The sequence below is a fragment of the Colletotrichum truncatum genome, assembly GCF_014235925.2.
Source record: "Colletotrichum truncatum strain CMES1059 chromosome Unknown Contig_0003, whole genome shotgun sequence".
NCBI classification, from domain to species: Eukaryota; Fungi; Ascomycota; class Sordariomycetes; order Glomerellales; family Glomerellaceae; genus Colletotrichum; species Colletotrichum truncatum.
Genome location: NW_027222400.1, coordinates 3,787,802 through 3,813,570, shown reverse-complemented (window position 1 = coordinate 3,813,570; position 25,769 = coordinate 3,787,802). Strand labels below are relative to the sequence as shown.

At 51.8% G+C, this 25,769-nt stretch overlaps 9 protein-coding genes across 9 annotated transcripts; 4 read left to right on the top strand and 5 right to left on the bottom strand.

Moving 5' to 3' along the window:
- Positions 1-1,212: 1,212 nt before the first annotated feature.
- Positions 1,213-3,450, bottom strand: CTRU02_205939 (glycosyl hydrolase family 47 protein; the record flags this gene model as incomplete). Its single annotated transcript, XM_036723013.1, has 3 exons — positions 1,213-1,395; positions 1,453-2,792; positions 2,862-3,450. The coding sequence occupies 3 exons, from the start codon at positions 3,448-3,450 to the stop codon at positions 1,213-1,215; spliced, it is 2,112 nt and encodes a 703-aa protein (XP_036585311.1).
- A 947-nt stretch (positions 3,451-4,397) lies between these two features.
- CTRU02_205938 (autophagy-related protein) lies at positions 4,398-5,241 on the top strand (the record flags this gene model as incomplete). The annotated part of the gene is made up of 3 exons (XM_036723012.1): positions 4,398-4,709; positions 4,764-4,982; positions 5,068-5,241. 3 exons carry the CDS (start codon positions 4,398-4,400, stop codon positions 5,239-5,241), a joined length of 705 nt encoding a protein of 234 aa, XP_036585310.1.
- A 65-nt stretch (positions 5,242-5,306) lies between these two features.
- On the bottom strand, positions 5,307-6,010 carry CTRU02_205937 (RNA recognition domain-containing protein; the record flags this gene model as incomplete). The annotated part of the gene is made up of 3 exons (XM_036723011.1): positions 5,307-5,606; positions 5,665-5,881; positions 5,928-6,010. The coding sequence occupies 3 exons, from the start codon at positions 6,008-6,010 to the stop codon at positions 5,307-5,309; spliced, it is 600 nt and encodes a 199-aa protein (XP_036585309.1).
- A 537-nt stretch (positions 6,011-6,547) lies between these two features.
- CTRU02_205936 (WD repeat domain-containing protein) lies at positions 6,548-7,758 on the top strand (the record flags this gene model as incomplete). Its single annotated transcript, XM_070204636.1, has 2 exons — positions 6,548-6,770; positions 6,836-7,758. The coding sequence occupies 2 exons, from the start codon at positions 6,548-6,550 to the stop codon at positions 7,756-7,758; spliced, it is 1,146 nt and encodes a 381-aa protein (XP_070061740.1).
- A 1,791-nt stretch (positions 7,759-9,549) lies between these two features.
- Positions 9,550-16,020, top strand: CTRU02_205935 (E3 ubiquitin-protein ligase ubr1; the record flags this gene model as incomplete). The annotated part of the gene is made up of 2 exons (XM_036723009.1): positions 9,550-15,695; positions 15,753-16,020. The coding sequence occupies 2 exons, from the start codon at positions 9,550-9,552 to the stop codon at positions 16,018-16,020; spliced, it is 6,414 nt and encodes a 2,137-aa protein (XP_036585307.1).
- A 404-nt stretch (positions 16,021-16,424) lies between these two features.
- Positions 16,425-18,142, bottom strand: CTRU02_205934 (WD domain-containing protein; the record flags this gene model as incomplete). Its single annotated transcript, XM_036723008.1, has 2 exons — positions 16,425-17,016; positions 17,076-18,142. 2 exons carry the CDS (start codon positions 18,140-18,142, stop codon positions 16,425-16,427), a joined length of 1,659 nt encoding a protein of 552 aa, XP_036585306.1.
- An 828-nt stretch (positions 18,143-18,970) lies between these two features.
- On the top strand, positions 18,971-20,410 carry CTRU02_205933 (endonuclease/Exonuclease/phosphatase; the record flags this gene model as incomplete). Its single annotated transcript, XM_036723007.1, has 1 exon — positions 18,971-20,410. One exon carries the CDS (start codon positions 18,971-18,973, stop codon positions 20,408-20,410), a length of 1,440 nt encoding a protein of 479 aa, XP_036585305.1.
- A 201-nt stretch (positions 20,411-20,611) lies between these two features.
- On the bottom strand, positions 20,612-23,192 carry CTRU02_205932 (Serine/threonine-protein kinase cbk1; the record flags this gene model as incomplete). Its single annotated transcript, XM_036723006.1, has 5 exons — positions 20,612-21,403; positions 21,458-21,550; positions 21,722-22,196; positions 22,266-22,926; positions 23,078-23,192. 5 exons carry the CDS (start codon positions 23,190-23,192, stop codon positions 20,612-20,614), a joined length of 2,136 nt encoding a protein of 711 aa, XP_036585304.1.
- Positions 23,193-23,983: 791 nt separating this feature from the next.
- On the bottom strand, positions 23,984-25,647 carry CTRU02_205931 (FK506-binding protein 4; the record flags this gene model as incomplete). Its single annotated transcript, XM_036723005.1, has 4 exons — positions 23,984-24,189; positions 24,245-24,905; positions 24,961-25,437; positions 25,564-25,647. The coding sequence occupies 4 exons, from the start codon at positions 25,645-25,647 to the stop codon at positions 23,984-23,986; spliced, it is 1,428 nt and encodes a 475-aa protein (XP_036585303.1).
- Positions 25,648-25,769: the final 122 nt, after the last annotated feature.

Here is a 25,769-nt window from a genome sequence, read left to right as displayed (position 1 = left end):
GTAGCCCATCTGTTGCGTTGGCGTTGAGTGACGGACGGAACGGGTGCTCAATCAGGCGACAAGGATGTTGCCAGGCGGCCATCCAATCCATCCTACAACAACCACACCAATCGCCAGTGACAGGACGAACGAGGGCAAAGGCCGAGCCGGGCTGGACGAATGAGGGGACTAGTTGCCACGACTAGTCCTCGGATCCCCTAGTTTCTTTCGCACCCTGTTTTGAGTCTGGACTACTTCTACAAACGTTTATCCCACCCAAATATGTGATGTGCCCACTCTCGCTACTGTATCTCCATGTCTCCAGCTCTCTGTCGACTTTATCGCATCCCGCGTCGTCGCAATCTGTGCATGCAAGCATGTGCGCTTGTCCGGGGTGCTTAATGGGGGGCGTCCTACCGTCGCAGGGCCATCTCCTGCTTTCAGCTGGAGAAGATGGGGACCGCTCCACTGACTAACAGGACATACCCAGCCAGCACTAGTCAAGTGCATGAACTTGGGGGCCAAAGGGGCGAGACCCTTCCATCCCTTAAGATCCCATGTGGTCACGCAACACCATCTCTTGAACCTCCTCAGGGTCTATACTTTAGACTGAACGACATGTTTAGTACGCCGTGCACCCACCTGAGATCTACGCATTTGTTCTCAAACCCAGTTTGAATTCCTGCCGACAATGGGCTGTCTCGTCCCGCTGTACTTGTACTCCCTTGTGTGACATTTTAACGCCACACGCACAGACGAAGACCTTCTTCAGTTAAATTTTATATGCAATAGTCGGCCATTCTCTTGAGAGTATGTAGTATTTAAAACACTCATGCCCAGCCCTCCAATGTTGGAACAGATTAGAGTTATCAAATATGAGGATCATAAGTCCCATCACTCGTGATGTGAATGTCCGCGCCAAGGGCAAGGACTGTATCTTATCCAGGACGCTCCCATTCCAGACTCTCCAGACAATTAGATGGCAGTGCCAGTGACAGTGGGAACCCATGTGGTAGAAGACTACCTGCGTAACAGCCCGCGGTATCACGTCTAGTACATTTATTTCTGCAGCTGCTTGTGAAAAAAAATAAACCCAACTACTCCTGTTACAACGCCAGGCCGTGCCACTCGGATCAAGATACCTCCAAAGACACAGTCATGCTATGTTATATAAACATCTCATTCTCGGCTTTTCATTACAAGATGGAAACCATCTCCAGACGTTCATATAAATCATGCCTTGTCGGTGATAATTTTGCCATTTGCGTCTCTAGGCTTGCGCTTCCAGCCTGTGTTGAATAGCTTGCCCATGTCGAAACGTGGAAGAGGGTGTGCCTCGGTGTTGAGGACGATCTTGTCCAAGGGCAACAGGTCGTTGGGCGAGAACAGGAGGTAAAAGTATTTGAGAGTCTCCGCCTAGTTTCACCTCGTTAGTAAGTATTCCTTGAAATGACGATACGTGGGTCGCCTTACCATCCAAAAACTCTCTAGGTTGTCGCGGGTGACGGGAGGGATTGTGTTGGCGTTGCTCAAGCTGGTGAAGCCACCGCCTTCCTCGACAGCAGTGTAATTGACAAAAGACTTGAACATCTCCCAGCCCCAATCTCGGTACTTCTGTTCGCCAGTAATTCTCCACATGTAGAACAGACTTTCCACAGTCTCCGGCCGCTGCAAGTTATGAACGTCCATAGCATGGACCTCGAAGTCCTTGCGCCAGGTTGCCTCGGGGTCTGGGTCGAAGTTTTGAGGAGGATGGTGCGGGGCCGAAGCGGGTTTTGGAGGATTGTCGATGTTGAAATAGGTGATCTCCGCAGCAAGACCAGTCGCCATCCACTTGTACATGCCCCAGCAGGTCTGCATCAGCTCGCGAGCTAGCTTCATATCGTCCTCCTTCTTTTTGTCCCATGTTGGCAACCTCCTTGCCTCGGCCTCAGGGATACCTCCCGTAACTCCCAGTGCGATCGTTCCTGGCATGAAGCACACCAGATGGTCCATTTTCGGGGACAGATCGTTTTGCAGACCGCTCGGCCGCTCTCCAAGAACAGTAAAGCCAGAAGGCTTGCTATAAGTGATAAGGTGCTTGCGCACGCCTTCGAGGGCCTCGTCCCACATCTCCAAGTAGACTGGCTCCTGCTTGTTCGTCTGCAGGTACTGCTTGATCAGGTACTCATAGTACGAGTCGCCGCGGGAGCCCAGGCGAATGTTGTCACCTCTAAATTTCCCGTCAGTGGCGTAGATGTAAATTGGGACAAGACCATCCTCAGCGCCATTATCATCAACAACTTCCATGACCTTCTCTACCTTGTCCCAGAAGTCTTTCTCGCCAGTGAGCTTGGCCAGATACTTGAACTCAAGTTGAAGTGTTGTCGTTTCGGCAGTAGAAGAGGCGCCACCGTCGGCGTGAGAAACAATGCCCTTGTACTGAGCCAGGTTGACGCTAGCGTAGGGGACTCCAGACGGTGAATTGAAGGCTGACATCAACCGATCTGCCAAGTCCCTCGCCTTCTCCAAGTATAAGTCCTCGCCTGGTTGCCCAGGGTCGTCGTCCTTCATGGGAGCCAGATCGGGGTATTCGGTCGAGAGATAGTGGGCGGAAAGAAGGCCACCGAGCATTCTGATGGTCGTTTCAAAGGTGTTGACGTCTTGATCTTGATCATACGTCAAAGTCTTCGAAAGCCACTCTCGGGCGTGGGCGAGTCGCGAGGTTTGGTTCATCAATATCATGGTGTCTAGCGAATCGACAATGATCCAACCGAGGCCCTTTGGTGCCATCTGCCGGCCGGTTTTCGCAATGGGGTGGTACTCGTCGTGGCCTGCAGTAAAAAAGTAACGTTAACCTCAAAATCCGAATGTCCTGATAATGCGGCTTGGTTCAACTGTACCCCATGCGTAGCGCTCGTATGCATCCCAGCTGAGTTGGAAGGCCTCGACGACTCTCTCACGCCTCTTTGACCAATCCACCTTCTTGCCTGGCGGTTCAGACGAGCCTAGCCAGCCCCTCCATTGTGACGCCGATTCCCGAGTTTTGGATCCTTCAGAGAAGAAACCAAACCACCAGAGGCCAGTAAGAAAAAACAGCAGAAAGCCGATTATCGACCGTTTCCTCCGCCAAAGAGGTCGAAACCTCCGAGAGGCGTGATAGGTGTAGGGCTTGTCCTTGTACATGGGAAGCTGTCCCTTTGTGCCCAAGAGGCCCTCGACTCTTCCTTGGACACCCTGAAAAAGACTAGAGTTGCCTCCACGGCCCCGATTGTTCACGGAGCCAGATCCCCAGTACCGATCCTCCAGAGCTCGCTGCGGGTTGCTAAAAGAAGGGACATTCTTGGGAATCGAGAAGGCCATATCGTTCAGTGCGTTATTTCCCGCCTCTACTGCCTTCTCCTTGATGTTCTGGGCAGCACGGGAAGCCGTGACTTTGAAAATGTCGAGGGCAGAGTTCCGATGTAGGTTGAAAGGGTCGCGTACGTTCATATTACGCTCTCAGCATTGTCGCAGTGGATACCTGGCGGTTTCGAAGAAACGAAGAGCTGGGCAGGTCCAAATTGAACTCGAAAAATGTAAAACACAAGATCACCCCCGACAACAAGGATTAGAGGTGCTGCTGTGCATCAATGGAAGCAATGACAGAACAACTGAGACATGCGCATGCGAATCTCGATGATGTGGACTTTCCGATTTCACTGGAGCAAAGTGGCAGGCGTGGCAGGCGCGGTAACGAACGCCTCATTACCCACGAACACTAAGGCGTCGAGCTCCTCCCCGGCCGCCCCATACCAATCCCATATTCTTTGCACGCCTAGAGGTTGCCGGCACGCTTTAGCAGGCTTGGCCTTGGTTGCCAGCCACTCGTGGACCCCCTGAACTTAGAAAAGGCCACCTGTAAGTCAGTCGCCAAATAGTGGACGGGGATCCCAGAGACCACTCCCGGAAATGCTGTGGTGGATTTTGGTCGGCCGGGAGAAAAACATGCCGACGATTCCGGTGCCCCATAATTAAGTCATTAGGCTGAGTGAGAGAGCCACTCTTGGGTAAGCGTGCCAGCAACATGGTGCCCAGACCTCCGCTTCCCGTTCTTCGGTCTGGTGGGGTCTGGCAGGGCACACAATCGGCGGCAAGCATCAGCAGAGACACCGGCAGTACGGTGATGATATGCGCTCAAAGCCTCCGACTTCGACGGACAAGTGCAGGATTTCACAAAGGTATACACGCCAGCTGCAACGCCCTTTACACGGTCATTTTGCCATATCACGAGAGAGAAGTGCCTCAGAATAGGAAATTCTGGCGAGTCTATGACACAAAAATTTGCATTGGCAAGTTTACATTTGGTCGGTGCCACAAGATTGTCGACGTCCTAGATCAGCCTTCGTTCGACGGGAAGAGTTTATTTCTTCATCAAACCAACACATGATAGAATCAGGATGTCTTTCAAAGAGTTCCCATTCCTAGACTCGGAAGAGTTCGCCGAGGTTTGTCATCACTTTGACAGTCAATATTGCCGCGCAACCTTGGGTCCCCTCCGCCAGCGCTGGAAGTTGAGGCTTTGTACAGCATTAGACACGTCTTTCGCTACTGGTGTTGAATACACAACGTACTTGCAAGTTACACGACCACTTGAAGCCACATTGGACTATGGTGACCTCTCGTCGTGCCTGGACAAATTTACGTTTCGAGAAGGAGAAGATATTGGATTGGATGATGAGGCTATGGTAGATGCCGAGGAATCTGACGAGGTAACGTCGCGATGGCCATCATGTGACTTGTTGCCTGACCTTACGATATGACAGGCTGCTCTGTCCAAACCACGCGTCCCTGATGCTGGGCACGTCGTCTATGAGGTACATTTGCATCCAACTTATCGGATGCCATGCCTCTGGTTTACATTGCACGGGTTGCCATCGGACGAGCCAGCTTTCAACCTTGATACCGTCTTTCGAAGGCTCGTTCCCGATCAGTTTAAAGACGCGCTTCGTAAAACGGGCGGGATCGGGGGTATCTCAGGCGACGTGAGTGCGCCTCAGCTGTGAACCAGTCAATTATGAGTTCTGAAAGAGACCATGTGCAGGTCTGTACTAACACATCATGTCGCAGCACCACCCCGTCACGGGACTTCCCTCTTTTTTTATCCACCCATGCCTTCTCGGGGATGCCATGTCGGGGTTTGATTGTTCCAAGGAACAGTATATGATGCTTTGGTTGGGCTTGGTGGGTGGGTGTGTAGGGCTTTGGGTGCCCAAAGAGATGGCTATCGATATGTCTGGCTGAGGCATGTCGCACTCATCCCTCCGCCATCTCCCCTTGCTGAATCGGATTGCAAGACCTTGAATAGATCAATCGTCGTCGCTGTCCTCTTCCATCGCGACGTCGCTATCATCGTCTTCTTCCTCATCTCGCTGCCGCTTCTGGCCCCTCGCATCAGAAGCTTGCGCGTCACCCATTGGCTGATCATTGGCAGTGGTGGGCTTCGCTGCTGCGGGCGCAGGCGCGCCACCCGGTGCCGGCGCGTTAAAGATGCTTTGTTGGAGCTCCGTGACTTCGATATTAGAGGCACCGGCGGTTGAGTTCGGCATCTTGTACGTGCCGTCGAGTTTCGCAACGAAGTCAGACTTAGACTTGGCATATTGGATCGTCTACACGATTGGTTAGTCAAGAAACGGTGAAGAGAGTCAAAACATAAGGGAGACATACCAGAGGGCGGCCAAGAAATTCGAAGCCTTCCAGCGAGCGCATAGCTTGAGTCGCTGCTTGCACATCACGAAAAGTGATGTGTGCCTGGCCTCGCATCTTCATTGTCTTCATGGCAACAATATCAAGGACGGGGCCATAAGTAGAGAAAAGCAAGTAGAGCTCCGTTCGCAGATCGTTTTTCTGAATTTTCGCGGATGGCAGGTTTTTAACATAAAGACTATAAAGATGAGTAAATATCCAACGTCTCGGGATGATCGACGTACGTCTGATTAGGAGAAATCGTAGAAATCTTGGCGGGTAATGATGAGTTCGGCGCAAGGCCGCGAGGAGGAGCGACGGCTGCCATTGCGGGTTTGTAGCTGGGACAATCCAGTTACAAAGTCGATGGTTTGCTACCTTTTCTCGGAGTCGGCAGTAGATATTCAGAATCGAGGTGGTTAAGGTTGGGCGTCGCGGTTGTTATGTTGTGCACTTGTCGCGATCTAAATTTTTGACTTGTGTCCGGCCACCGCAGTTTGGTCGGATGGCTGAACTCAGGAGCTTCCTTACGTCCTTACTAGCGCGGCGGTCGAATTGAGGGGACCCCCAGGGTGGCCTTACTGCCTGAAATCATGCAAGCAGAGGAACCTGCCTTGCTGAGCACCTACGTAACCCGTCTGCCCCACCACAGGCACCCGCCTGATGGTACCCAGTAAGGTATGGATTGCAGCACCTTACGTATGTAGGTACCTTACTTGCACAGCGTCTAGCACTGCCACTTGGATCGCAACTTCCTCAACAGACCATCTTGCTACATTACATTCTCAGTTCCCCTGAATATCTCCCGCCATTCGATTAAAGTGGTAGTAGAGAGCTATACTCCTATCACGAAGAATATCTCACTATGGCGGCTCCTCAAGTTCACCACCTCTTCCACGCTCCTATCGCTGACCACTCGTTCTCGGCCGACCGCCAGACACTGGCCATCGCTCGCGATTCTACCATTGAGCTGTATGGGACTGCCGGCAACTCCTTCAAGCTGAAGGATGAACTTAAAGGACATGACAAGACTGTAACCAGTGTCGACATTGCTCCTAACAGTGGTCGCATTGTCTCCTGCTCCCAAGGTTCGTTGATGCGCTCGACGACCTCCCGAATTGCTACTGGAATAAGAGCTAACGGGTATCGCTAGATCGCAACGCTCTCGTGTGGGAGCCTTCGCCGAACGGATACAAGCCTACGCTTGTCCTCCTCCGAATCAGTCGTGCTGCGACATTCGTGCGCTGGTCGCCTTCTGAGACGAAGTTCGCCGTCGGTTCCGGCGATCGTGTCATTGCAGTTTGCTACTTCGAGGAGGAAAACGATTGGTGGGTTTCGAAACACTTGAAGAAGCCTATTCGCAGCACCATTACATCCGTCGCCTGGCACCCTAACTCCGTCCTTCTTGCTGCCGGATCCACCGATGCCCATGCCAGAGTTCTCTCTAGCTTCATCAAGGGCGTTGACCAACGCCCAGAGCCTACCGCCTGGGGTGAGAGACTGCCATTCAACACTGTCTGCGGAGAGTACCTGAACAACTCTGCCGGCTGGGTGCACTCTGTTTCTTTCTCGCCTAGTGGAAACGCTCTGGCTTTTGCTGCCCACGACAGCAGCATTACCGTTGTGTACCCTAGTGCCCCCGAACAGCCGCCTCGTGCTGTCGTTACCATTACCACCCAGCTTCTGCCCTTCATGAGTCTTATCTGGAGCAGTGAGGACGAGATTATTGCTGCCGGCTACGACTGCGAGGCCTTCCGATTCAAGGGAGGTGAAAGCGGTTGGGGTCTGGCCGGAACTCTGGAGTCCAAGGGGCGCCCGGGCCTCAGCGACGCCCGCGAAGAGTCCGCCTTGAACATGTTTAGGCAGATGGATCTTAAGGGCAAGGCTAAGGATGATACCCAACTCAAGACAGTTCACCAAAACACTGTGACAAGAATCCGCTCGTATGAAGAGTCGGGCGGCAATGTGACAAAGTTTACCTGTAAGTTCATTAATGTTTGTCTGATCAAGAGCACGAGGCTGACCATACATATAGCAAGCGGCGTCGACGGAAGGATTGTCATTTGGAGCACTTAGAATATCTCGCAGTACCACTCGTAGCCTTTCTTCAATGGGGTTTATACTGAATCAATTACGTGCGTCCCAATTCGAATCTCTAACGTCTACTCCATACAAAGGCCATCTGGCTAGTGATTTCAACTCTTTGAGAAGCTCGCCGGATGTGGTAAGTGCTCAATAGAAGTACAAGAGACCAGCCATCTGTTGAGCGATTCCAAAGGGCCCCCGTGTTCTGCATTCTGCGTAGGCTCTCCTGCTCTACTCAGCAAATTCATCTATGACGCTGGCGGCAGTGCCCGACGACTATCACCATCATTCTCTATTTTTGTTTCCTGCCCAAGCGACATCATCTATACGGATAACTTAGCGCACCGAATGGACAACGGACAACGTTTGAGATCACAAATTTGAAAGATGGATTCATCAAATAATACGTGCGAAGCTCTACTTCAGTTACTTTGTAGTACTGTCCTTCATGATACGGACTACTCCTCACCATCATCTTACGGAAGCTTTCGTTCCACTTTCACGTTACAAAATAAACATAAAAGGCATTATCTTGGCCGCGAGAGTTTGATGTTGTATGAATCAAGTGTTGCAGTTGAAAATGCGTCTCACAATTTGCTTCACGTGATATTCGTTGAATCTGTGACAGGGCTGCCATGGAAGACCCCATGTCATGGCAAATTAGCGAGGCGTTGAGAAAGTGACATCTTCTTGGGTGGACAGGGCTGCTGTATAGAAGTAGTTGGTGATGCCACCGAATATTCCGGATGCTGTTTACCAACACTCGGGGTCATGTTCTACGAAATAAGCAATGTGTACTGGTGAGAGGTAATTACTATGCTCGATGTGTCCGGATTGGTTGAATGACTTTGTGCTAGGGTATTTGGTGAGAGTTTCCAATGTGACTGATGAAACCGCGTGCTAGATTAGATTGGCTCGCCCAATCAACACGTTAGATCTTTGACTATCTATCCGGGATTTGAAATTTAGAGCAGATAGTAAGGACATGAAGTCGTTCAAGATGTAATCCTAGATGTACATACTTCTCCACCTTGACATTGAAGTATTCTGGCTTCTAGCTTGCTTGTAGATCAAATCGCAAGTTAAGGATTACAGAATGTTCAAGGGTGCGTGATTTGCACACTGGAGGTCAGTTCTGCATCTGCTCTTAAACGGTCGGGTTTAGTGAAACAAGCCAGGATAATCTGCTAGTGACTGTATCTGTAGGTTGTTCTATTTTACCAGCCTTTCGTGAGCCTCCTACTGGGGACTCAGTGGGGGTTACTTGCAGCAGGAACCCATGCCCCTGCGACCGCGCGCTCAAACGTCAACAGCAAGCGTCGACTGCCCACTGACGCTGATCTAACCCACCCCACCAACACCAGCTAGTACTATGTCTGGACCTCTCAGCTTCCATCCGTGCTTTCGTCAACCACCTCTCAACACTACGTTTATCCAGGCACTTTTTTTTTTCTGAGGAAAGCACACGGTGCCGGTCTATGACGATTCTTGCGGCCTTACATTGCAGAAAGCACCTTCTTTTGCCCTTGCTGCATCCCCTGGCTAGATACATTGCCAGAAATCCATTATATTCCGCCAAGATTACTCACCGCACACGCGGACTAGCCGCCACTGGGCCTTTGCCTAAGGACCCCGCCAAAGCTCGTTGCACCCTTCACACTGCCGAGCAAACCACCAAAGACGACGCCGCCCCCCACGCTCGATATCAGCACTACCCTCTCCTTGCTTCAGCGAAGGTTTCTCGAGCGAGCACCGATATAGCGACATGACTGAGTCGACGTAATGGAGCCTTCCATGTCAACTCAAGAGCGCCAGCTCTGTGAGTTTCTTAGAGACCTGCCTGCGAGATGGAACTACCAGTATGACGAAAATGCGCATCATGACCTCCTCGACAGCCTCTTTTGGTCATTAGCAGGCGGCGAACGTTACATGCCTCTCTTCTTCCCATCCGGCCGCCCTTCCCACAACCACAAGCTCCACGATGCCCAAGGCGCAGTCGAGGGCGCCGAGTACACCGAGGCCGCCCGAGGCAAACGCTGCGGCCACATCTTCAAACCTGGAGAGGCTTCTTACTCCTGCAGGACTTGCAGTACGGATGATACCTGCGTTTTATGCAGCAGATGCTTCGACTCGACCGATCACGCCGGCCACATGGTCCGCATAAGCATCTCTGTTGGGAACAGCGGTTGCTGTGACTGTGGCGACGATGAGGCATGGAAGGTCCCCATGTTCTGCACGATCCACTCCGAAACGAGCCCAGACAAGTCGGAGGGTAAGGGAAAGGAAGCGGCCGGTCTACCAGAGGATCTGGTGCAAAACATGCAGATGACGATCGGCCGGGTTTTTGATTACATTTGCGACGTTATATCGTGCTCTCCGGAACAGCTCCGACAGGCCAAGACCTTGGACTCTATCCAAGCTGACGAGGAGCTCTCGCGTCTGTCTCCCGACACATACGGGGAAGGCGCTTCTGGTCATTCTGAATATGCGCTGGTGCTCTGGAATGACGAGAAGCATACAGTGGAGGATGTCCAGAACCAGATTGCGCGGGCTTGCAGAACTACAGAAGCCCAGGCCTTGGAACGTGCTACTGAGACGGATCTTATCGGCCGAAGTATCCTCAAACGCCTTGACGACCTTGATACTCTTCTTGAGATGGCGACGAAGCTGGAGCACATCAAGGTCACCGTCACTATTCGATCATCACGGGACACGTTCCGCGAGCAGATGTGTGGAGCCATGATTGAATGGCTCAGTGACATATCTGGATGCAGTGTCGGAACAGACCATGCCATTCTACGTCACACAGTCTGCCAGGAAATGATGAAACCCTGGAGGAAGGGTAGCCCAGGTACTCACGCCATAGTAGGAAAGGACGGCATATATGACGAGGAACGATTTCTCAGGAATCTTGAACAATCTCAGTCTTTTACTCAGCATGTCCTTCTGCAAATGCAACGTATTGCGGCCCAACAGGCAGCTCGTGCGTTTGATGTTAGTGACGATGAAGACATCGACATGGGCAGAGGCAATGGTACGCCGGACAGCGATGCGGGAGATGACGATGACGATGATGACTTAGATGACGATGACATCATGATGGTTGATGTCCGAGCTGAAGCCCCTGGTGATATCGGCCTCGAGTGGCGCGGAAACGATCAGGCTTTGGAGGAGGACGAGGCCACTATGGCCGGCTACCCGCCACCTCCGCCTCCCCCGGCACGGCGAAGTGCACGAGACCGCGATTTGACACCGTCAGACTCGGACACGGCGGAACCTCTGATAGCGCCAGCTATCTACGCCAAGGCCAATCTGGAAATCCCCAAAACGCCTGGCCAAGGGGACAAGACCCCATCACCGAAGCCAGGTAGATACTGGCTTGAGACGCCGCCAGGATACATGAATCGGGAGAACGTACCACCGGCAGAAGATGTCTTTCAACGCGTCCGTCTCGATTGGCTCATTCTGTTCGACCTTCGCATGTGGAAGAAGGTCAGAAACGATTTGCGGTCTCTATATATCTCCACAGTTGTTTCCATACCAGAGTTCAAACGTATACTCGGTCTTCGATTCGCTGGACTTTATACGACACTAGCACAGCTTTACTTGATTGGAGATCGAGAGCCCGACCACTCCATCATTAACTTGTCGCTACAGATGCTCACTACACCATCTATCACCGCAGAGATTGTGGAGCGTGGCAACTTCATGACAAGCTTGCTGGCCATCTTCTACACGTTCCTCACTACTAGGCAGGTGGGGTACCCTTGGGATGTCTCATCCAATGCTGTTTTGGCATTTGATTCTGGCTCAGTGACGAACCGACGCATGTATCATTTCTATTTGGATTTGAAATATCTATTCGGTTCGCCCCATGTCCAAGAGAAACTCAGAAGTGAAGAACGTTATCTTTTGCAGTTCCTAGATCTTGTCAAGTTGCACCAGGGCATAGGACCAAACGTTCGTGCTGTTGGGGAACACGTTGAGTATGAGACTGACAGCTGGATCACCGCTTCCCTTGTGACAAGGGAGATTAACAGACTAGCTCGGCAACTTGCGGACGCATTCAGAAACGTTCCTGAAAATGAAGCCCATTTCGTTGCCCAAGCTATCAGAATGACGGCCAAGGCTGTGATATTGCACTCCGTTGGCGCAGAACGTCACAGATTCAAACAAGCAGAAATCAAAGAGGAGGTTAAGTTTAAGACCCTGGGCGATTTTGAGTTTGATAACGAATCATCTCGATACGATGTTGTCAAGTTCACGGTGGAAGAAGATCCAATCAGCTTTCACCACGCGCTGCACTACACGCTCTCATGGCTCGTCGAGTGTGGAAAGTCTTTGCCAGCTGCCAGTATGAAAGCGCTCCTCAGCTTCACTACCCAAGATTTGAGGCTCCCACCACGCACAATGGGTCGTAAGCTCATGCCGAAACGGGAAAATTCCCCTGAAGACAACCTCATGGCTGCTTTCGATTATCCTCTTCGGGTTTGTGCTTGGCTAGCCCAGATCAAAGCGAACATGTGGGTTCGCAACGGTATCAGCTTGCGCCATCAAGCGGCAACATACCGCGGAGTTAGCCAAAGAGACGTGTCTCACCACCGGGACATCTTTCTCCTTCAAACCGCCATGGTTGTTGTTGACCCTAGTCGCGTTCTTGCATCTATAGTTGACCGATTTGGCATGGAAAAATGGGTAAAGGGATTCTTCGAACAGAAGTCGGCAGCGCAGGACGATGCACAGCATCTCGATGTGGTTGAAGACATGATCCACTTACTGATCGTGCTTTTGAGTGATCGTACATCACTGATTGCTCCTGAGGATGAGCCCAACGCCAACATCCTTGCTATTCGTCGGGACCTCACCCACATCCTGTGCTTCAAGCCACTCTCGTTCAATGAGATTAGCAACAAGCTGCCGGAGAAGTGGCAGGAACAAGAAGATTTCCACAGCGTTCTGGATGAAATGGCGTCATTCAAACCTCCCGAGGGCGTCTCCGATGTGGGTACTTTTGAGTTGAAGCCTGAATTCGTTGAGCATATCGACCCTTACATTGCCCATTACAACAAGAACCAAAGAGAAGAGTCTGAGTTGGCCTATCGAAAGAAGATGGCCATCAAGACTGGCAAGCCCGTGGAGGAAATTGTCTACGAGCCTAAGCTTCGGCCCATACCTTCGGGGCTGTTCAAAGATCTAGCTGCTTTCACTAGCACAGGCATGTTCGCACAGATTATCTACTACTCCTTGCTGTATCCGCTTGTGGCCGCCAAGCTTACACCTAGCGTGCCTTCTACTCGGATTGAGACCTTCCTTCAGGTTGTCCTTCACCTAATACTCATTGCTATTTCGGAAGACAAGGAGGATGAGAGCGCCATGACGGAGGAATCACTCAACTCGTTTGTCTTTGTTTCTTTGACGCGAACAGGCCGAAGCAATTTCATGCCAGAAACACCCAACGCGAAGACGATTGTCGCCTTGCTTGACATGATGTCAACCAAGGAGGAGTTCAAGGCATGCCACCCCAAGATTGCCCTTATTCTCAAGAGAATGCGCCAGAAACGGCCACGTAACTTTGAGAGTGCCTACATGAGGCTGGGTGTCTCGGTTGACCGCATCGACACTGCCTCACCAGCAACCAATTCTGCGGAGGAAGAGCGCGAGCGAAAGAAAAAAGCTGCTTTGAGCCGTCAAGCTAAGGTCATGGCGCAATTCCAGCAGCAACAAAAGAGCTTCCTAGAAAATCAAGGCAATATTGACTGGGGCTCCGACCTTGAAGATGAGGAGGAAGCCGAACAAAATGTCGACCGCAAGAACAACTGGAAGTACCCCACAGGCACTTGCATCTTGTGTCAGGAGGACACAGACGATAGACGCCTCTACGGAACTTTTGCTCTCTTCAACGAGAGCCTTATCCTCAGACAGACAGATTTGCAGGATCCTGATTTCGTCCGAGAAGCTTTCCACACCCCCTCAAACCTTGATCGATCCGCGGAAGACATACGACCTTTTGGAGTAGCCCACGAAAACCGAGAGGAAGTTGTCAAGGTTAATGCCAAGGGTGAGAAGTTTGCTGCGGAGCGGCAGACGATAGGCAAGGGATTCCCTTCCAATCTGTCGCGCCCCGGACCCGTCTCTACCGGCTGTGGTCATATGATGCATTACAGCTGCTTCGAAATGTACTTTGACGCAACTAGTCGCCGGCATCACCACCAAATCGCAAGACATCATCCCGAGAACTTGCGGAGGCAGGAATTTGTTTGCCCGTTGTGCAAGGCCTTAGGTAATGCTTTCTTACCCATCATTTGGAAGGGACAAGAGGAGTCATTCCCAGGCCCATTACAGACACAACACATCTTCGCAGACTTCCTCGACACTCAGCTAAAGTCAGGCTACTACATCCTTGGCGCGAATCGGCCCCCGGATCAGGTGCAAACTTCGTTTGCCAACTATACTGCCGGACATATCACTGGATCCTTGGCAGAAAAGGCATCCCAGCTGATTGACGAAGCCTGGACGGCCGATGAGTCGGGTCCTGACTCTGTTGTTGTCAACACACCCCTGACATCTGTATTTCCGACGGCCACAACACCAGTTTCTAACCGCCGATCAGTGCCCAGCAACAGCTCGACGATCGTGGGTGAACTGGCTAAGGTATACCGTCGTCTTCGTGACACGATGTCGTCTAACGGGTTTGAGAGTCGCCACAAGTACATTCCACTAGAACTTCGAGAAAAGAACGAACTTGTCTATAGCGATGTGCTGGCTAAGCTGGTTGGCTATTCGATTTCTGCCGTAGAAATTCAGCAGCGGGGTGTTGAAGCACAATATGGCTTAACCTTGCTTGAGAAGATTCCCGAGCAGAGTCTGACACATCTACGCATACTAGCTGAAACAGCAACCTCTTACATTGCTGTTGGCGGGCTGAAGGCTGGTGGCGATAACCTTGTAGACGAAGAATTCCGCAAAGACAGCGAACGTCAGCACTGCCAGCTGTTTGTTTCTCAATACTTTGGGCAAGAAACCGAGCACGTTCGACGGCCGATTGACACTTACCCGCCGTTGCTGGGTCAGGATCCTTTTATATTTTTCTCTGAGTGCGTTTTTGGCCTGGTCCCTGCTCAGAACTTTGAGATCACGCATATTTTGAGGCTTTGCTATCTCGCAGAGATTGTCAAGGTTGTCTACCACATGGGAAGGAACATTCCAGTATCTGTATGGGTGAACCATATTCTCAACAAGGAGACGCAAGATCCAGCTCTGAAAAACTTTGCCGACTTTTGCCTCACGGTCACCAAGGCCGGCATGGAAATCAATGTGTCTCATCACGAAATGCCAGCAGATTTGGGCCAGAACCGCGGATTCAGCCAGCCGGAGCTGGATAATTTGGAGGGCTACTACACTTTTGTCAAGAAATATGCCCTAACCTTCCTCAGAAAGGCTATTGTTCTTCTTTACGTCAAATTCGGCATTGATTTTAATAGTCACAACTCCCCACAACCTGACGCAGACGAGCTGGATCGTCTCACTGAAGCGCTTCGGGTCCCGTCATTCGACGAGATGTGCGCAGCTATTACGGATCACGGACCATCTTGTGGTTGGCCAGCCTCAACAGCAAGCCTAGTCAACGGTTGGATTCGGCATCAGATCATGTGGCCTGGGGATATTGAAGGCAAACTCCCAAACTCCGCACTTATCAGTCATCCAGGCATATTTGAACTGGTGGGGCTCCCCAAGAATTACGACGCGCTGATTGAAGAGGCAACCAGACGCAAATGTCCTACCACAGGCAAAGACGTCTCTGACCCAATGATCTGCCTGCTCTGCGGCGAAGTGTTCTGTGGCCAAGCTGTCTGTTGCTTAAAGGAAGAGACATCAGCCGGAGATCGCGAGCCTCAGAGGATTGGTGGCTCGCAGCAGCATATGCGAAAGTAAGCAGACACTTTTTCATGTTTTTGCATAAACCATGCTAACTCAGACGTTTCCAGGTGCCAGAAAAACATAGGGTTGTTCCTCAACATTCGCAAGTGCTGCATATTCTACCTATTCCGGTTATCAGGCTCGTTTAGCAGTGCCCCGTACATTGATAAGTACGGCGAAACAGACCTGGGCCTGCGTCATGGTCGTCAACTCTACCTGAACCAGAAGCGCTATGACTCCATGCTCAGGAACACGTTCCTCAGCCACGGCATTCCTAGCTTCATTAGCCGTAAGCTAGAGGCGGAGATCAACAATGGAGGGTGGGAGACGATTTAAACTTAGGGGTAAACTTGGGGGAGGGGGGTGATTCGTGCGTACGATCAAGACCAGTGTGTGATGTCTTCCATTGATCACTTGTAAAAGAGGGAGGGAGTACATCGGGTTGGTGGCTAGATGTGTTTGTGAATTACAGTCGATAGACGTCCGCATCTCACGGCCTCCGGGGTTTATGGGCAGAAAGGAGTTCCATAGGGAGGGGTGGTCAAAGTTGTTGATTGCCGCGGTTGATATCATAGCACTTTGCTATACATATATTGATGTGAGGAATGCCATCTGAAATATTTCTTCATATGAGCAATCATCTCGTCTCCTTTCGGTATCATTTATTGCATGTCAGCCCGCCAAGCTGATCCTAGGATATCTTTCGGCGTATTTGTCGATTCATTGCAATGAAAATCCTTTTATGTCCCAGCCATCTCCATGTCCTCTTCCTGTTTTATTGGCGGTTCCGTACTGCTGGTCTCCTCCGCCTTTGTCTCTTCTTCCTCCATCCCGTCCTCCACATGACCATTGGCCACGGCAGCGGCGGCAGCAATTGCTGCTGCTGCATCGCCGTTGCTCACCACTCTCCTGAAAATACGGATGGACCCATCCTGCCCCGCACTCACCATGTTGTCCCCATGTACATCGACCCAAAAGCATACACTTCCCTTTCCATCTCGATCCTGTCGGTGGGCAGGAATTCTGTGGACGACCTCTTTCGTTATAACGTCCCATAGCACAATCTCGCCATCTTCGCTCGCAGAAGCGATGAAGGCGCCCTCACCGGGCACGATGCCAAAACACCCACCAATGGCGAAGCGGCTGTTGGCGTGACCTTGGTATGTCTTCTTCACAGAGCCATCAACGTAGTCCCAGAGACGAATGCTGTTATCGAGGTTGAAGGCGAGGACGAAGCGGCCGTTAGGAGAGAAGCAGACGGATGTTACGGCGGGGTTGTCTTCGTGAACGAGGGTGCGGAGGCATTGGCCTGTATATGTATCCCAGATACGACTGCAACAGTACCTTGTCAGCACAACACTTTTGGATAGAGGGAGATGGGCGTATCTTACATCAGGCCGTCCGTCGAACAACTGACGACCAACGTCCCATCGCAGCAAAAGTCAATCCCGCTTACAGGGTCGCTATGTGCTGGCAGACTCCTCATCAATCTCCCAGCCCTCACATCCCACAGGAAAACAGCTTCGTCATAGGACCCGGACGCAAGAACATTTCCCTTGGGTGAGAACGCAAGACAGTGCACGTAATTGTGATGGCCCCGCAAAGGAGGCATCGGCCTCGCAAATGGAACATTGCCATCTTTTGCCAGAGCTGCGACACCCTTGCCCGTCATCTTCGGACGACCCGTCACTCTATCCCACAAACGGATCGCCTTGTCGTCGCTTCCCGTAGCCAGGGTGCCACTGTCGGGACTCCAAGCGACGCAGCTTACGCCAGCCATGTGGCCGACAAGCGTGTCCATATGCGCTCCAGTGGCAGCATCCCAGACTTTGACGGTGCCGTCGGCCGATGCGCTGGCAATCCAGCGCCCATCCGGCGATATCCTCACTTGCGAGATGGGCTTGCCAGCATGCCCGCTCAGAACCTTCGTCTCTTCATATTTTGGCCGCACGGGACCTTTTCTCGTAGGCGTCGCCGGTGTCACTGCGCCTGTTGTTACATCACCTGTTCCCGGTGAAAGGCGTAGGCGGCGATCGACATTGTCTGCTAAGCTGCGCGGGGAGCTTCCTCCCGACGTAGATGCCGGCGAGCGCGATCGTGTACGAGAGTCGCTGCGAGAGCGGGAGGGCGAGGCCGTTGGGGAGCGCGTTGGTGAACGCGACCTTGAATGGGAGGAGCGAGAGTAGTATGCCCCGTTGAGTTCGTCATCACTTGGAGACCTGCTAGGCGTCATGCTAGGACGGCCTCGGTGGGTGGAGAGCCGGCGGCGGCGTGTGGTGCCGGTAGTAGTCGAATTGCGCTTCTCCTTACTATCGTTCCCGTTTTCGATTGTCGGTAAGTTAAGCTCATCTGGCGAGCTGTATCGAGCTGCTGCGGTGGTGTGGTCGAGGACTTTGCGGCGCTTGGGGGGTGGTTCTGGGACCGCCATCGCGGCTGCTGGGGAGTCAGGATTGGACATTTTTGTGTTTGTTGACGGCGCTCCTGTTGATGTTTTATAATCTATCTGCAGATTACGTTCGATATCGATTAAGGCTATGTTTGAGGTTCTCGTCGAGAATTGCAAGCGGGCTTTGGGGTGGTGACAGGAGGAAGGAAAGACAAGGCTGAACAAAAAGTGATGATGAGCATCAACTTTTGGGGTGCAAGGAGCAGGGGGCCTTGACAACTGGTGGTAAGCTCCCCCTCAGCCTCGTCCCCACCACACGGGTCGTTCGAGGGTCTAGGTTGACAGTGAACTGGAGACGCTAAAGAAGAAAGAATTGGCTAACGCAACCCGTCATGCTACAGCGACAAAGAAGCTACCGATTGGTCAATTGATTGGTTGATGGGGCACGGCCGCCGTACAAGTGATTTAGAGTGGATCTATCCCAACAACCCCGGCAGGAGTAAACAGAGCAGAGAGAATCTCGAAAGCAAACGTCACTCACTGAGACGTCCCAGCGGCTGACGACAATTTCGTCTCATCCACTCGTACACCCGATAACCAAACCCATCAGTCGAGTCTATTTGTGACTGAGGCGTCAGGCTACTCGATTTTAGCTCGTGCTCATTTTTCATTCGAAGCCAACCTTGCTGCATCCGGGAGCTTCGGCGCATCCTGAACGACTTCAAGGTCAAACGCCTACACGCCTCCGCTGCTTCATACCTTGAACACTGCTTCTTCAGCTCACAACATCCTCGGAACTGCTGGTTATACTAATACTACTACTCTTTCTCTTTTTACGTAGTCGGTCCAATTCACTACCAGATACCTGACCCAGCTTGCTATCGCCTCACTTACACTATCATGGACCTGCCCAGCGAGCTCCGAGTGCTGACCCTAAACTGCTGGGGACTCAAATTCATTTCCAAGCTCCGTACTGAGCGTCTCTCAGAAATAGGCCGGCGCGTCGCCTCCCTCCCAAACCCACCGCATATTGTTGCGCTGCAAGAATGTTTTGTAACTCAAGACTTCGACTCCATCCGTGCCTCGTGCGCCTCCATCCTCCCCCATGCCAAGTTCTACTACGGAGGCGCATTCGGCGGAGGTCTCGCCATCCTATCTCGCTGGCCCATCGAAGAAAGTTCCGTGCATCGCTACCCTCTCAACGGCCGTCCGACAGCGTTCTGGAGGGGAGATTGGTACGTGGGAAAAGGGGTTGCTTGTGCCCAAATCCGCATCCGCATATCCGGCCCTGGCGGAGAACCTAAGGAGCAAATGCTGAGCATCTTTAACACCCACACGCACTCGCCCTACACCGAAAACCAGCCGGGAGACAGCTACCTCGCTCACCGCCTTGCCCAGGCCTGGGAAATGTCCAAACTGCTCCGGGGCGCCGCGCAAAAGGGCCACCTTGTCCTCGCGTTGGGCGACTTTAACATGCGGCCGCTGAGTCTCCCGCACAAAACCATCACTGCTCACGCGCCTGTCCGCGACATTTGGCGTGTTCTCCACCCCGATTCATCCCTAGGGGCGGTGGAAGATCCTCTAGAGAAGCCAAGGGCCAAGCAGCCTCCCACGGCAGAGTTTAATCTTCGCGAGAACGGCGCCACGTCTGACGGGTCCTACAACACTTGGAGGTGGCCTAAAGAGCTGCAGAAGAAGCTGGGCGAGGGAAAGAAGCCTATCGTGGTTGCTCCGGATACGATTGATCTCAAAGGGAAGCGGCTGGATTACATCTTCCTTGGAAGCCCACCATCTCAAGATGGTGGAGGTTGGGTTGTTAGGGAGGCCCAAGTAGGTATGGTTGAGCCGCATCCCACGCTTGGGTGTTCTCTCAGCGACCACTTCTCCGTCGAAGCGACGCTGGTATACCACGATCCAAGCCCTGGTGGAAACAACAAGTCATCTGCGAATACCTTGCTCTCCGCTCAACTCGAGCCTATCACTACTAATGATGTGTATCTTTCAGGTGATGAATACGAGAAGATTCTGTCCGTGACACGCGAATACGTGCAGCGCGAAGAGAAGCAGCGTTACTGGAGGGGCCTGCACTTCTTCGCCTGGTTTTTTGTTCTAATCGCATGCCTAGTTGGCGTGTGGTTCAGCCCGTACAATTTTGTAGCTTTCATACTCATGCTTTTGAGCAGCTTGGGAATGGTTGCTGGTGTTGTCGATGGTCTCATGTCCCTGTTATTCTTCAACTCCGAGCTGAGAGCTCTCAAAGAGTTTGAATGGGAGATAAACAACGTGAAAACAAGGGCCCATCATAACTCTTCTGAGCCCCGAAGAGAAACGAAGATTTAAAGACTACAAGAAGCATCAGTATGTACTTCATTTTGCGATTCAATCGTGTCGTTCGAGTTGGACGAGGATGCAAATTATGAGCACGATACGGAGAACATTAATGAACAATAATGTCTATTGCTATTCATTACTCTATCCTTTTGTTTAATCACCTCACATCGTACTGTTCTGTTCTGCACTGGCCAGTTCTGATTTTCAGTTTCATAATGGCAGCGCAATCGTAACCCTCACGCAACCAACTTTGTAACCTAGCATCCGTCCCTGAGACGTGACATCGTAGGTGTCCATGTTGTAAATCGTGTTGAAAGGTTGACGCTGAGTCGGAGCCCTTCGCCACGAGTACCCTAAAAATGCCATCTGTTTCCTCAGTCTCATGACTTCGCTCTTCGTTGCAGGATCCCTGAGCAGCTTGTCTCGGGGCCGCTTGCGTTCCTTGTGACCATATCTGCGGACGAATTCCTTCATGCACTGCTTTCCCTTAGAACTCAACCTTGAGTAAGCATCGATGTTATGATCAATTTGCTTGAGTCTTGTCGAATCGTAAGGCTTGTCAATGGCCTCAACAAAGAAGTTGATGTGTTCAGGCTTGAAACCAACAGATTGAAGTTCCAAAACAATTCCGTCTATATCCGTGGGCTCTTCCGCCGTGCAGGAGTCTACCGACTCAGACCAGTCACTGATAGGCTCATCTTCCTCAAAGTAATGCGTATCAAGGAAACTGTGAATCCGGGGCAACCACTCCGGCTTTCTCAGATGCAAATCAGACCAACGAATCCCCCGAAACCATGCATGTTTCTTGATATCGGATGCATCATCTGGGAATACATATTTTCGTGGGGGCTGTGAAACACCTCTTCGATATTGTCTGTCTTGGTAGTGATACTGAGGCGATGAGAGTCGCGTTTCTTTGTCTTGGAGCAGACAAACTATCAAATCCAGACAATTTTCTGATACTGTGGACCCCGCGGGAAACTCTAGAGTCTCCTTGTGGCCCTTGAACAAGTCAATCTCGGCTTCAATGGCTATTACATGTGCAGATGAACTTACAATGATATTCTGCTTGGTATAGTGACGACCCTTGTCTGAGAGGAATGGCGTGTGGCCGTAAAGACATTCGTAGAGAATAATTCCGATACTCCACTAGTCGCATCTTCCGTCATATCTGTCACCCTTAACCACTTCTGGAGCCATATACTGGCTTGTGCCAACGACAGAGCGGGCATAAGACCGGCTTGTAGCATCAGCTCTCCAGTCAAGTAAGTCATCAACCAAACACAGCTCCGAAACTTGAAGCTGAAGCCTACTACCTACTGACGCTAACCGTGGAAGCTGACCCGCTTGGACAAACTCAGGCGGAGGTTCATGTCTCGAAGAACCTAACTGAGATGTGTTCCGTTTTTGTGAACTCCCGTCTTGCAAGGCTTTGAGATCCTCATTGTCGCCATTAAGTATAATGTTGTTAGAAGAGAGCAAACTTTGACGGTGCCACTTGTAATATGTGGTGTCATGGGACCAGTGATCGTCAAATGCCAGTCCAAAGTCTGAAATCTTGAGATGGCCGTCAGCGCCAATAAGGAAATTGTCTGGCTTGACGTCTCGGTGAATGCAGCCAAGCTTGTGTGCTTCTTCGACGCAGAGTATCATTTCAGCAATGTAGTAGCGGGTTCTGGGTTCGCTAAGGACATTCTCGCGGATCAGTAGTCCTAGAAAGTCCCCCCCAGGCATGTAATCCATGACAAGATATAGGTTGGTAGAGTCTTGAAAACTGTACATCAAGGGGACAACCCTGATAGACGGTCAGTATCGTGGCATGACGAGAATAGTGAACGCGAGGGTTGTTAGGTGACGAACTTACCAGTTTGAATTCGATGCAGCGACCAAAAAGTCTCTTTCAGCTCGCAAGTGACCTTCCTGGCAGCTTCGAATCATGTCCGATTTTCGAATGACCTTCATAGCAAACACCTTGGGCCCGCGCCGCTCACGGACAAGCTTGACCACCCCAAAGCTCCCTTTACCGAGTATTTGAAGAGTTTCGAGGCTGTTCAAATATGACTTGCAAGGTTCCTCAGAAATTTGCTCGTGGATTGTTCTCGTTGCCCAAGAAGACCGGGTCGTCCTGCAGCTTTGAGCTTTGGCGACCCTTTGTGCACGGAGATGGTTTGATTCTTCCTGGAAGAAACGGCCCATGTAATAATCCTTGTCTTTACTTTCGACGGAGGGTATGGTCTCGTCCACAAGGCGCTGAAACTCAGTAACACGCCGCTCGCGCGGTGTCTCGCAGCTACCGATAACCTCGTTATAATATGTCTCCAAGTAGATCTTGGCTGCTGCTGCCTTTTCTATGGTCTGGATCCTCCCGAGGTCAAAGGCTGATTGCAGTTGAACAACATCTGCCTCTTGGGTACCTGGCGCTTTTCCAGCAGCTGGTAGATAACGAGGAAACCGCTGCCCCCAGCCTCCAATCACTTTCTGGAAGGCGCGTTGGATGGTGCTGCCGCTGCTTGAGCTGGTAGGCACTAGCGCGATGTGAGCATTTCTTCACAGCACTCATAGCAGCGTATTTACCTGCACCGCGTTTCACGGTTTCAAAGTACTTGGGGAAGAGACTGTGGTTGAGGTTTGCAGGCGACCGTTCGGGCCTACGCTAGAAACTATGGTGCGCCTGACCATCAAATTCGTGGTAACAGTTCGGGAAAAGGTCGTTGGGCTCAATGGTCATAACGGCGGGCAGAGGACCGGGCAGCGGAGTGCTGCTGCTACGGTTATGGAGGAACTGATGCATGTTGATAATTGGGGGTCTGGTATAAAGGATAACTCCTGCTGTTAAACGATTTGTATATATGTAAAGATTGAAAAAAGAAAGACGAACAAAGTCGACCGGCTTTGGCAGTGCTCGGTCTTGACGATGGGTCTGGATGTTGATGTTCAGAGAAGTACATCGGAAACACGGGGAGATGTTCTGGAAGCATGTCCCGCATTCATGGATATTGTGGTCTCGTTCGGTCTTCCCTCAAGGAACGATAGTCCGATCGTGCTTGACATGAATGGTAGGAGTCTCATGACCCCTTTCCAAAGCAAGGCTCATGCCCGTCAAAAAAGAAACAACACCACAAAATAACGCATTACCAACACAAGAGGCCAGGGTCACAAGATGAAAATAATAGGAAATCTTTTCGTTAGGAAACCTGAGCTAAGTACAGAACCGGAAGAAACCATTTCCGGTGATGAAATTCCTGGAACAACAGAAACTCTTTTATGGTACGCCAACCAATGCAGTGTAAGTCCTCGCCTCGTCATCCCGTCAAACAAAATCTGCTTCCCGCATCTTGATGATTGCGGATCTTCACAGATAGCCACAGGTCGGAGACTATCCATTGCGGCACGGCGCAAGCGTGGGCCCGCATTTCTCGCGGTCTCACATCATTATAAGGTGAAGTCGTCGTCTGGGACGCCGGTGCCGAGCTGGTCCAAGCCATCATTCGTGGCAGACATTCTAGGCAGGTATGTAGAGTACAATTGGGGGCACCCTCTGTCGACGTCTCTTCGCCGAAAGCAGGCGCAATGTTGAGACGTTTACTTGATCTCAAGGAGCTTAACGTCGAAGGTCAAGGTGCTGTTGGCGGGGATGCCAGGCAGGCCCTTGGAGCCGTAGGCAAGGTGGGCGGGGATAGTAAGGCGACGCTCGCCGCCAATGGTCATGCCAACGATGCCGATGTCCCAGCCCTTGATAACCTGGCCCTTACCGGCCTTGAAAGAGAAAGGCTTGCCCTTCTTGTTGGCTATATCATGGCGTTAGTGGCTTGAAGATTGAAGTGTTGAAAGACTACTGCTTACCATCAAAGACCTTGCCGTCATCGAGCTTGCCAATGTAGCGAACACCGACGGTGTCGCCGTTCTTGACAGCGCGGCCAGAGCCGACCTTGCGGTCGTCAATGGTCACTCCCTGAACGACCTTGACACCGACGGCGGCCTTGCCAGCCTGCTTGGCCTTCTCGGCGGAGCCCGTGGGGCCCTGCTCGAGGTTCTTGGCAAACTGAACCTTCTTGTCGGACTTGGGGGTGGACTTCTCCTCGGCGGCGACGGGCTCACCCTTGTTGTTCTTGAGCTTCTTCTTGTCCTTCTTGGACAGCTTGGAGTCGTCCTTGCTCTCGGCGATGAGGTCGTCGAGGCTCTCGGCACCGCGCTTGTTCTTGCCCTTCTTGGTCTCGACCAACTTGGGAGCCTCCTCCTCGTCGGAGTCGATCTCCATGACGCGAGGGTCAGCGGTGTCGTCGAGGTCATCGCTGTCCTCGTCAGAGACCTCGCCCATCGCGTATTCGAGCTCATCAGGGGACAAGTCGTACTCGCCATCCTCATCATCCTCGTCCTCGTCGTCAGAGCCCTCCTCAGCGTCGATCACGTAGTTACCAGTAAGGTGAACAGTGTGGGTACCAGAGACGACGAAGAAGACCTTCTCACCCTCGGAGACGGTGATGTCAAGGGGCTGCTGGTAGTTCTGTCACATTGTTAGCGAGGAATGCGCAGTGCCTGTGGGTTATGGCGTAGCTTACGCGCTCGGTGTCAAGAGTGCAGATGACAAAGTTCTCGAGGTCAAGGCCTTCCTCATCATCGCTGTCCTCCTCATCGTCCTCGTCGTCGTCATCGTCGGAGGCCTTACCCTTGCCCTTCTTGCTGGACTTGCCGTTGGGCTTGGCGTCGTCCATATCCTCGTCAGAGTCCTCCTCCTCGCCAACAGCCTCGATGAGCTTCTTGATGGCATCAGCCTGCTTCTGCTTCTTAGACTTGGAGGGGTCGCTGGGGCCACCGTTGGGCTCTTCGTCGTCATCAGAGTCGTCCTCATCGTCGTTGGCGGCGATGAGAGCCTTCATATACTCCTCATCGATCTCATCATCATCACCGTCCTCGAGGTCGTCGCCAAAGCGCTGCTTGACTAGGCGGAGAGTAGAACGGGGGACAGAGGGGATGTTGCCATCGCTGTCGGCCTCGGGAGCCTCCGTGGGATCAATGGCAGCCATTGTGATGCGGAACTGTCATCGCCCAGTTAGTAATCCGCGGAGTAAATTGCGTGCGCCGGTCGCAAACTGCAGTGAAGATGCAATTCGCAGATACGCACCGCCTCCAGCCTGAGAATCAGGCTACAGAACAAGACTTACAGTGGCAGGGAAATCGGGGGAGGCGGGGATAAGAACCTCGCCAGGAGGAATCTCAAGGCCATAGAGAGCGACAGGCTGGGCCATTTTGCTGGATGTGATGGAGTAATACGTAAAAACAAGTTAAAAAGAATGCCTCGTTGAGACTTTTGATGCGAATTCGAAAGCGGTCTTAAAGTCAGAAAGGGCGACTTGAAGATTTTTTGTTC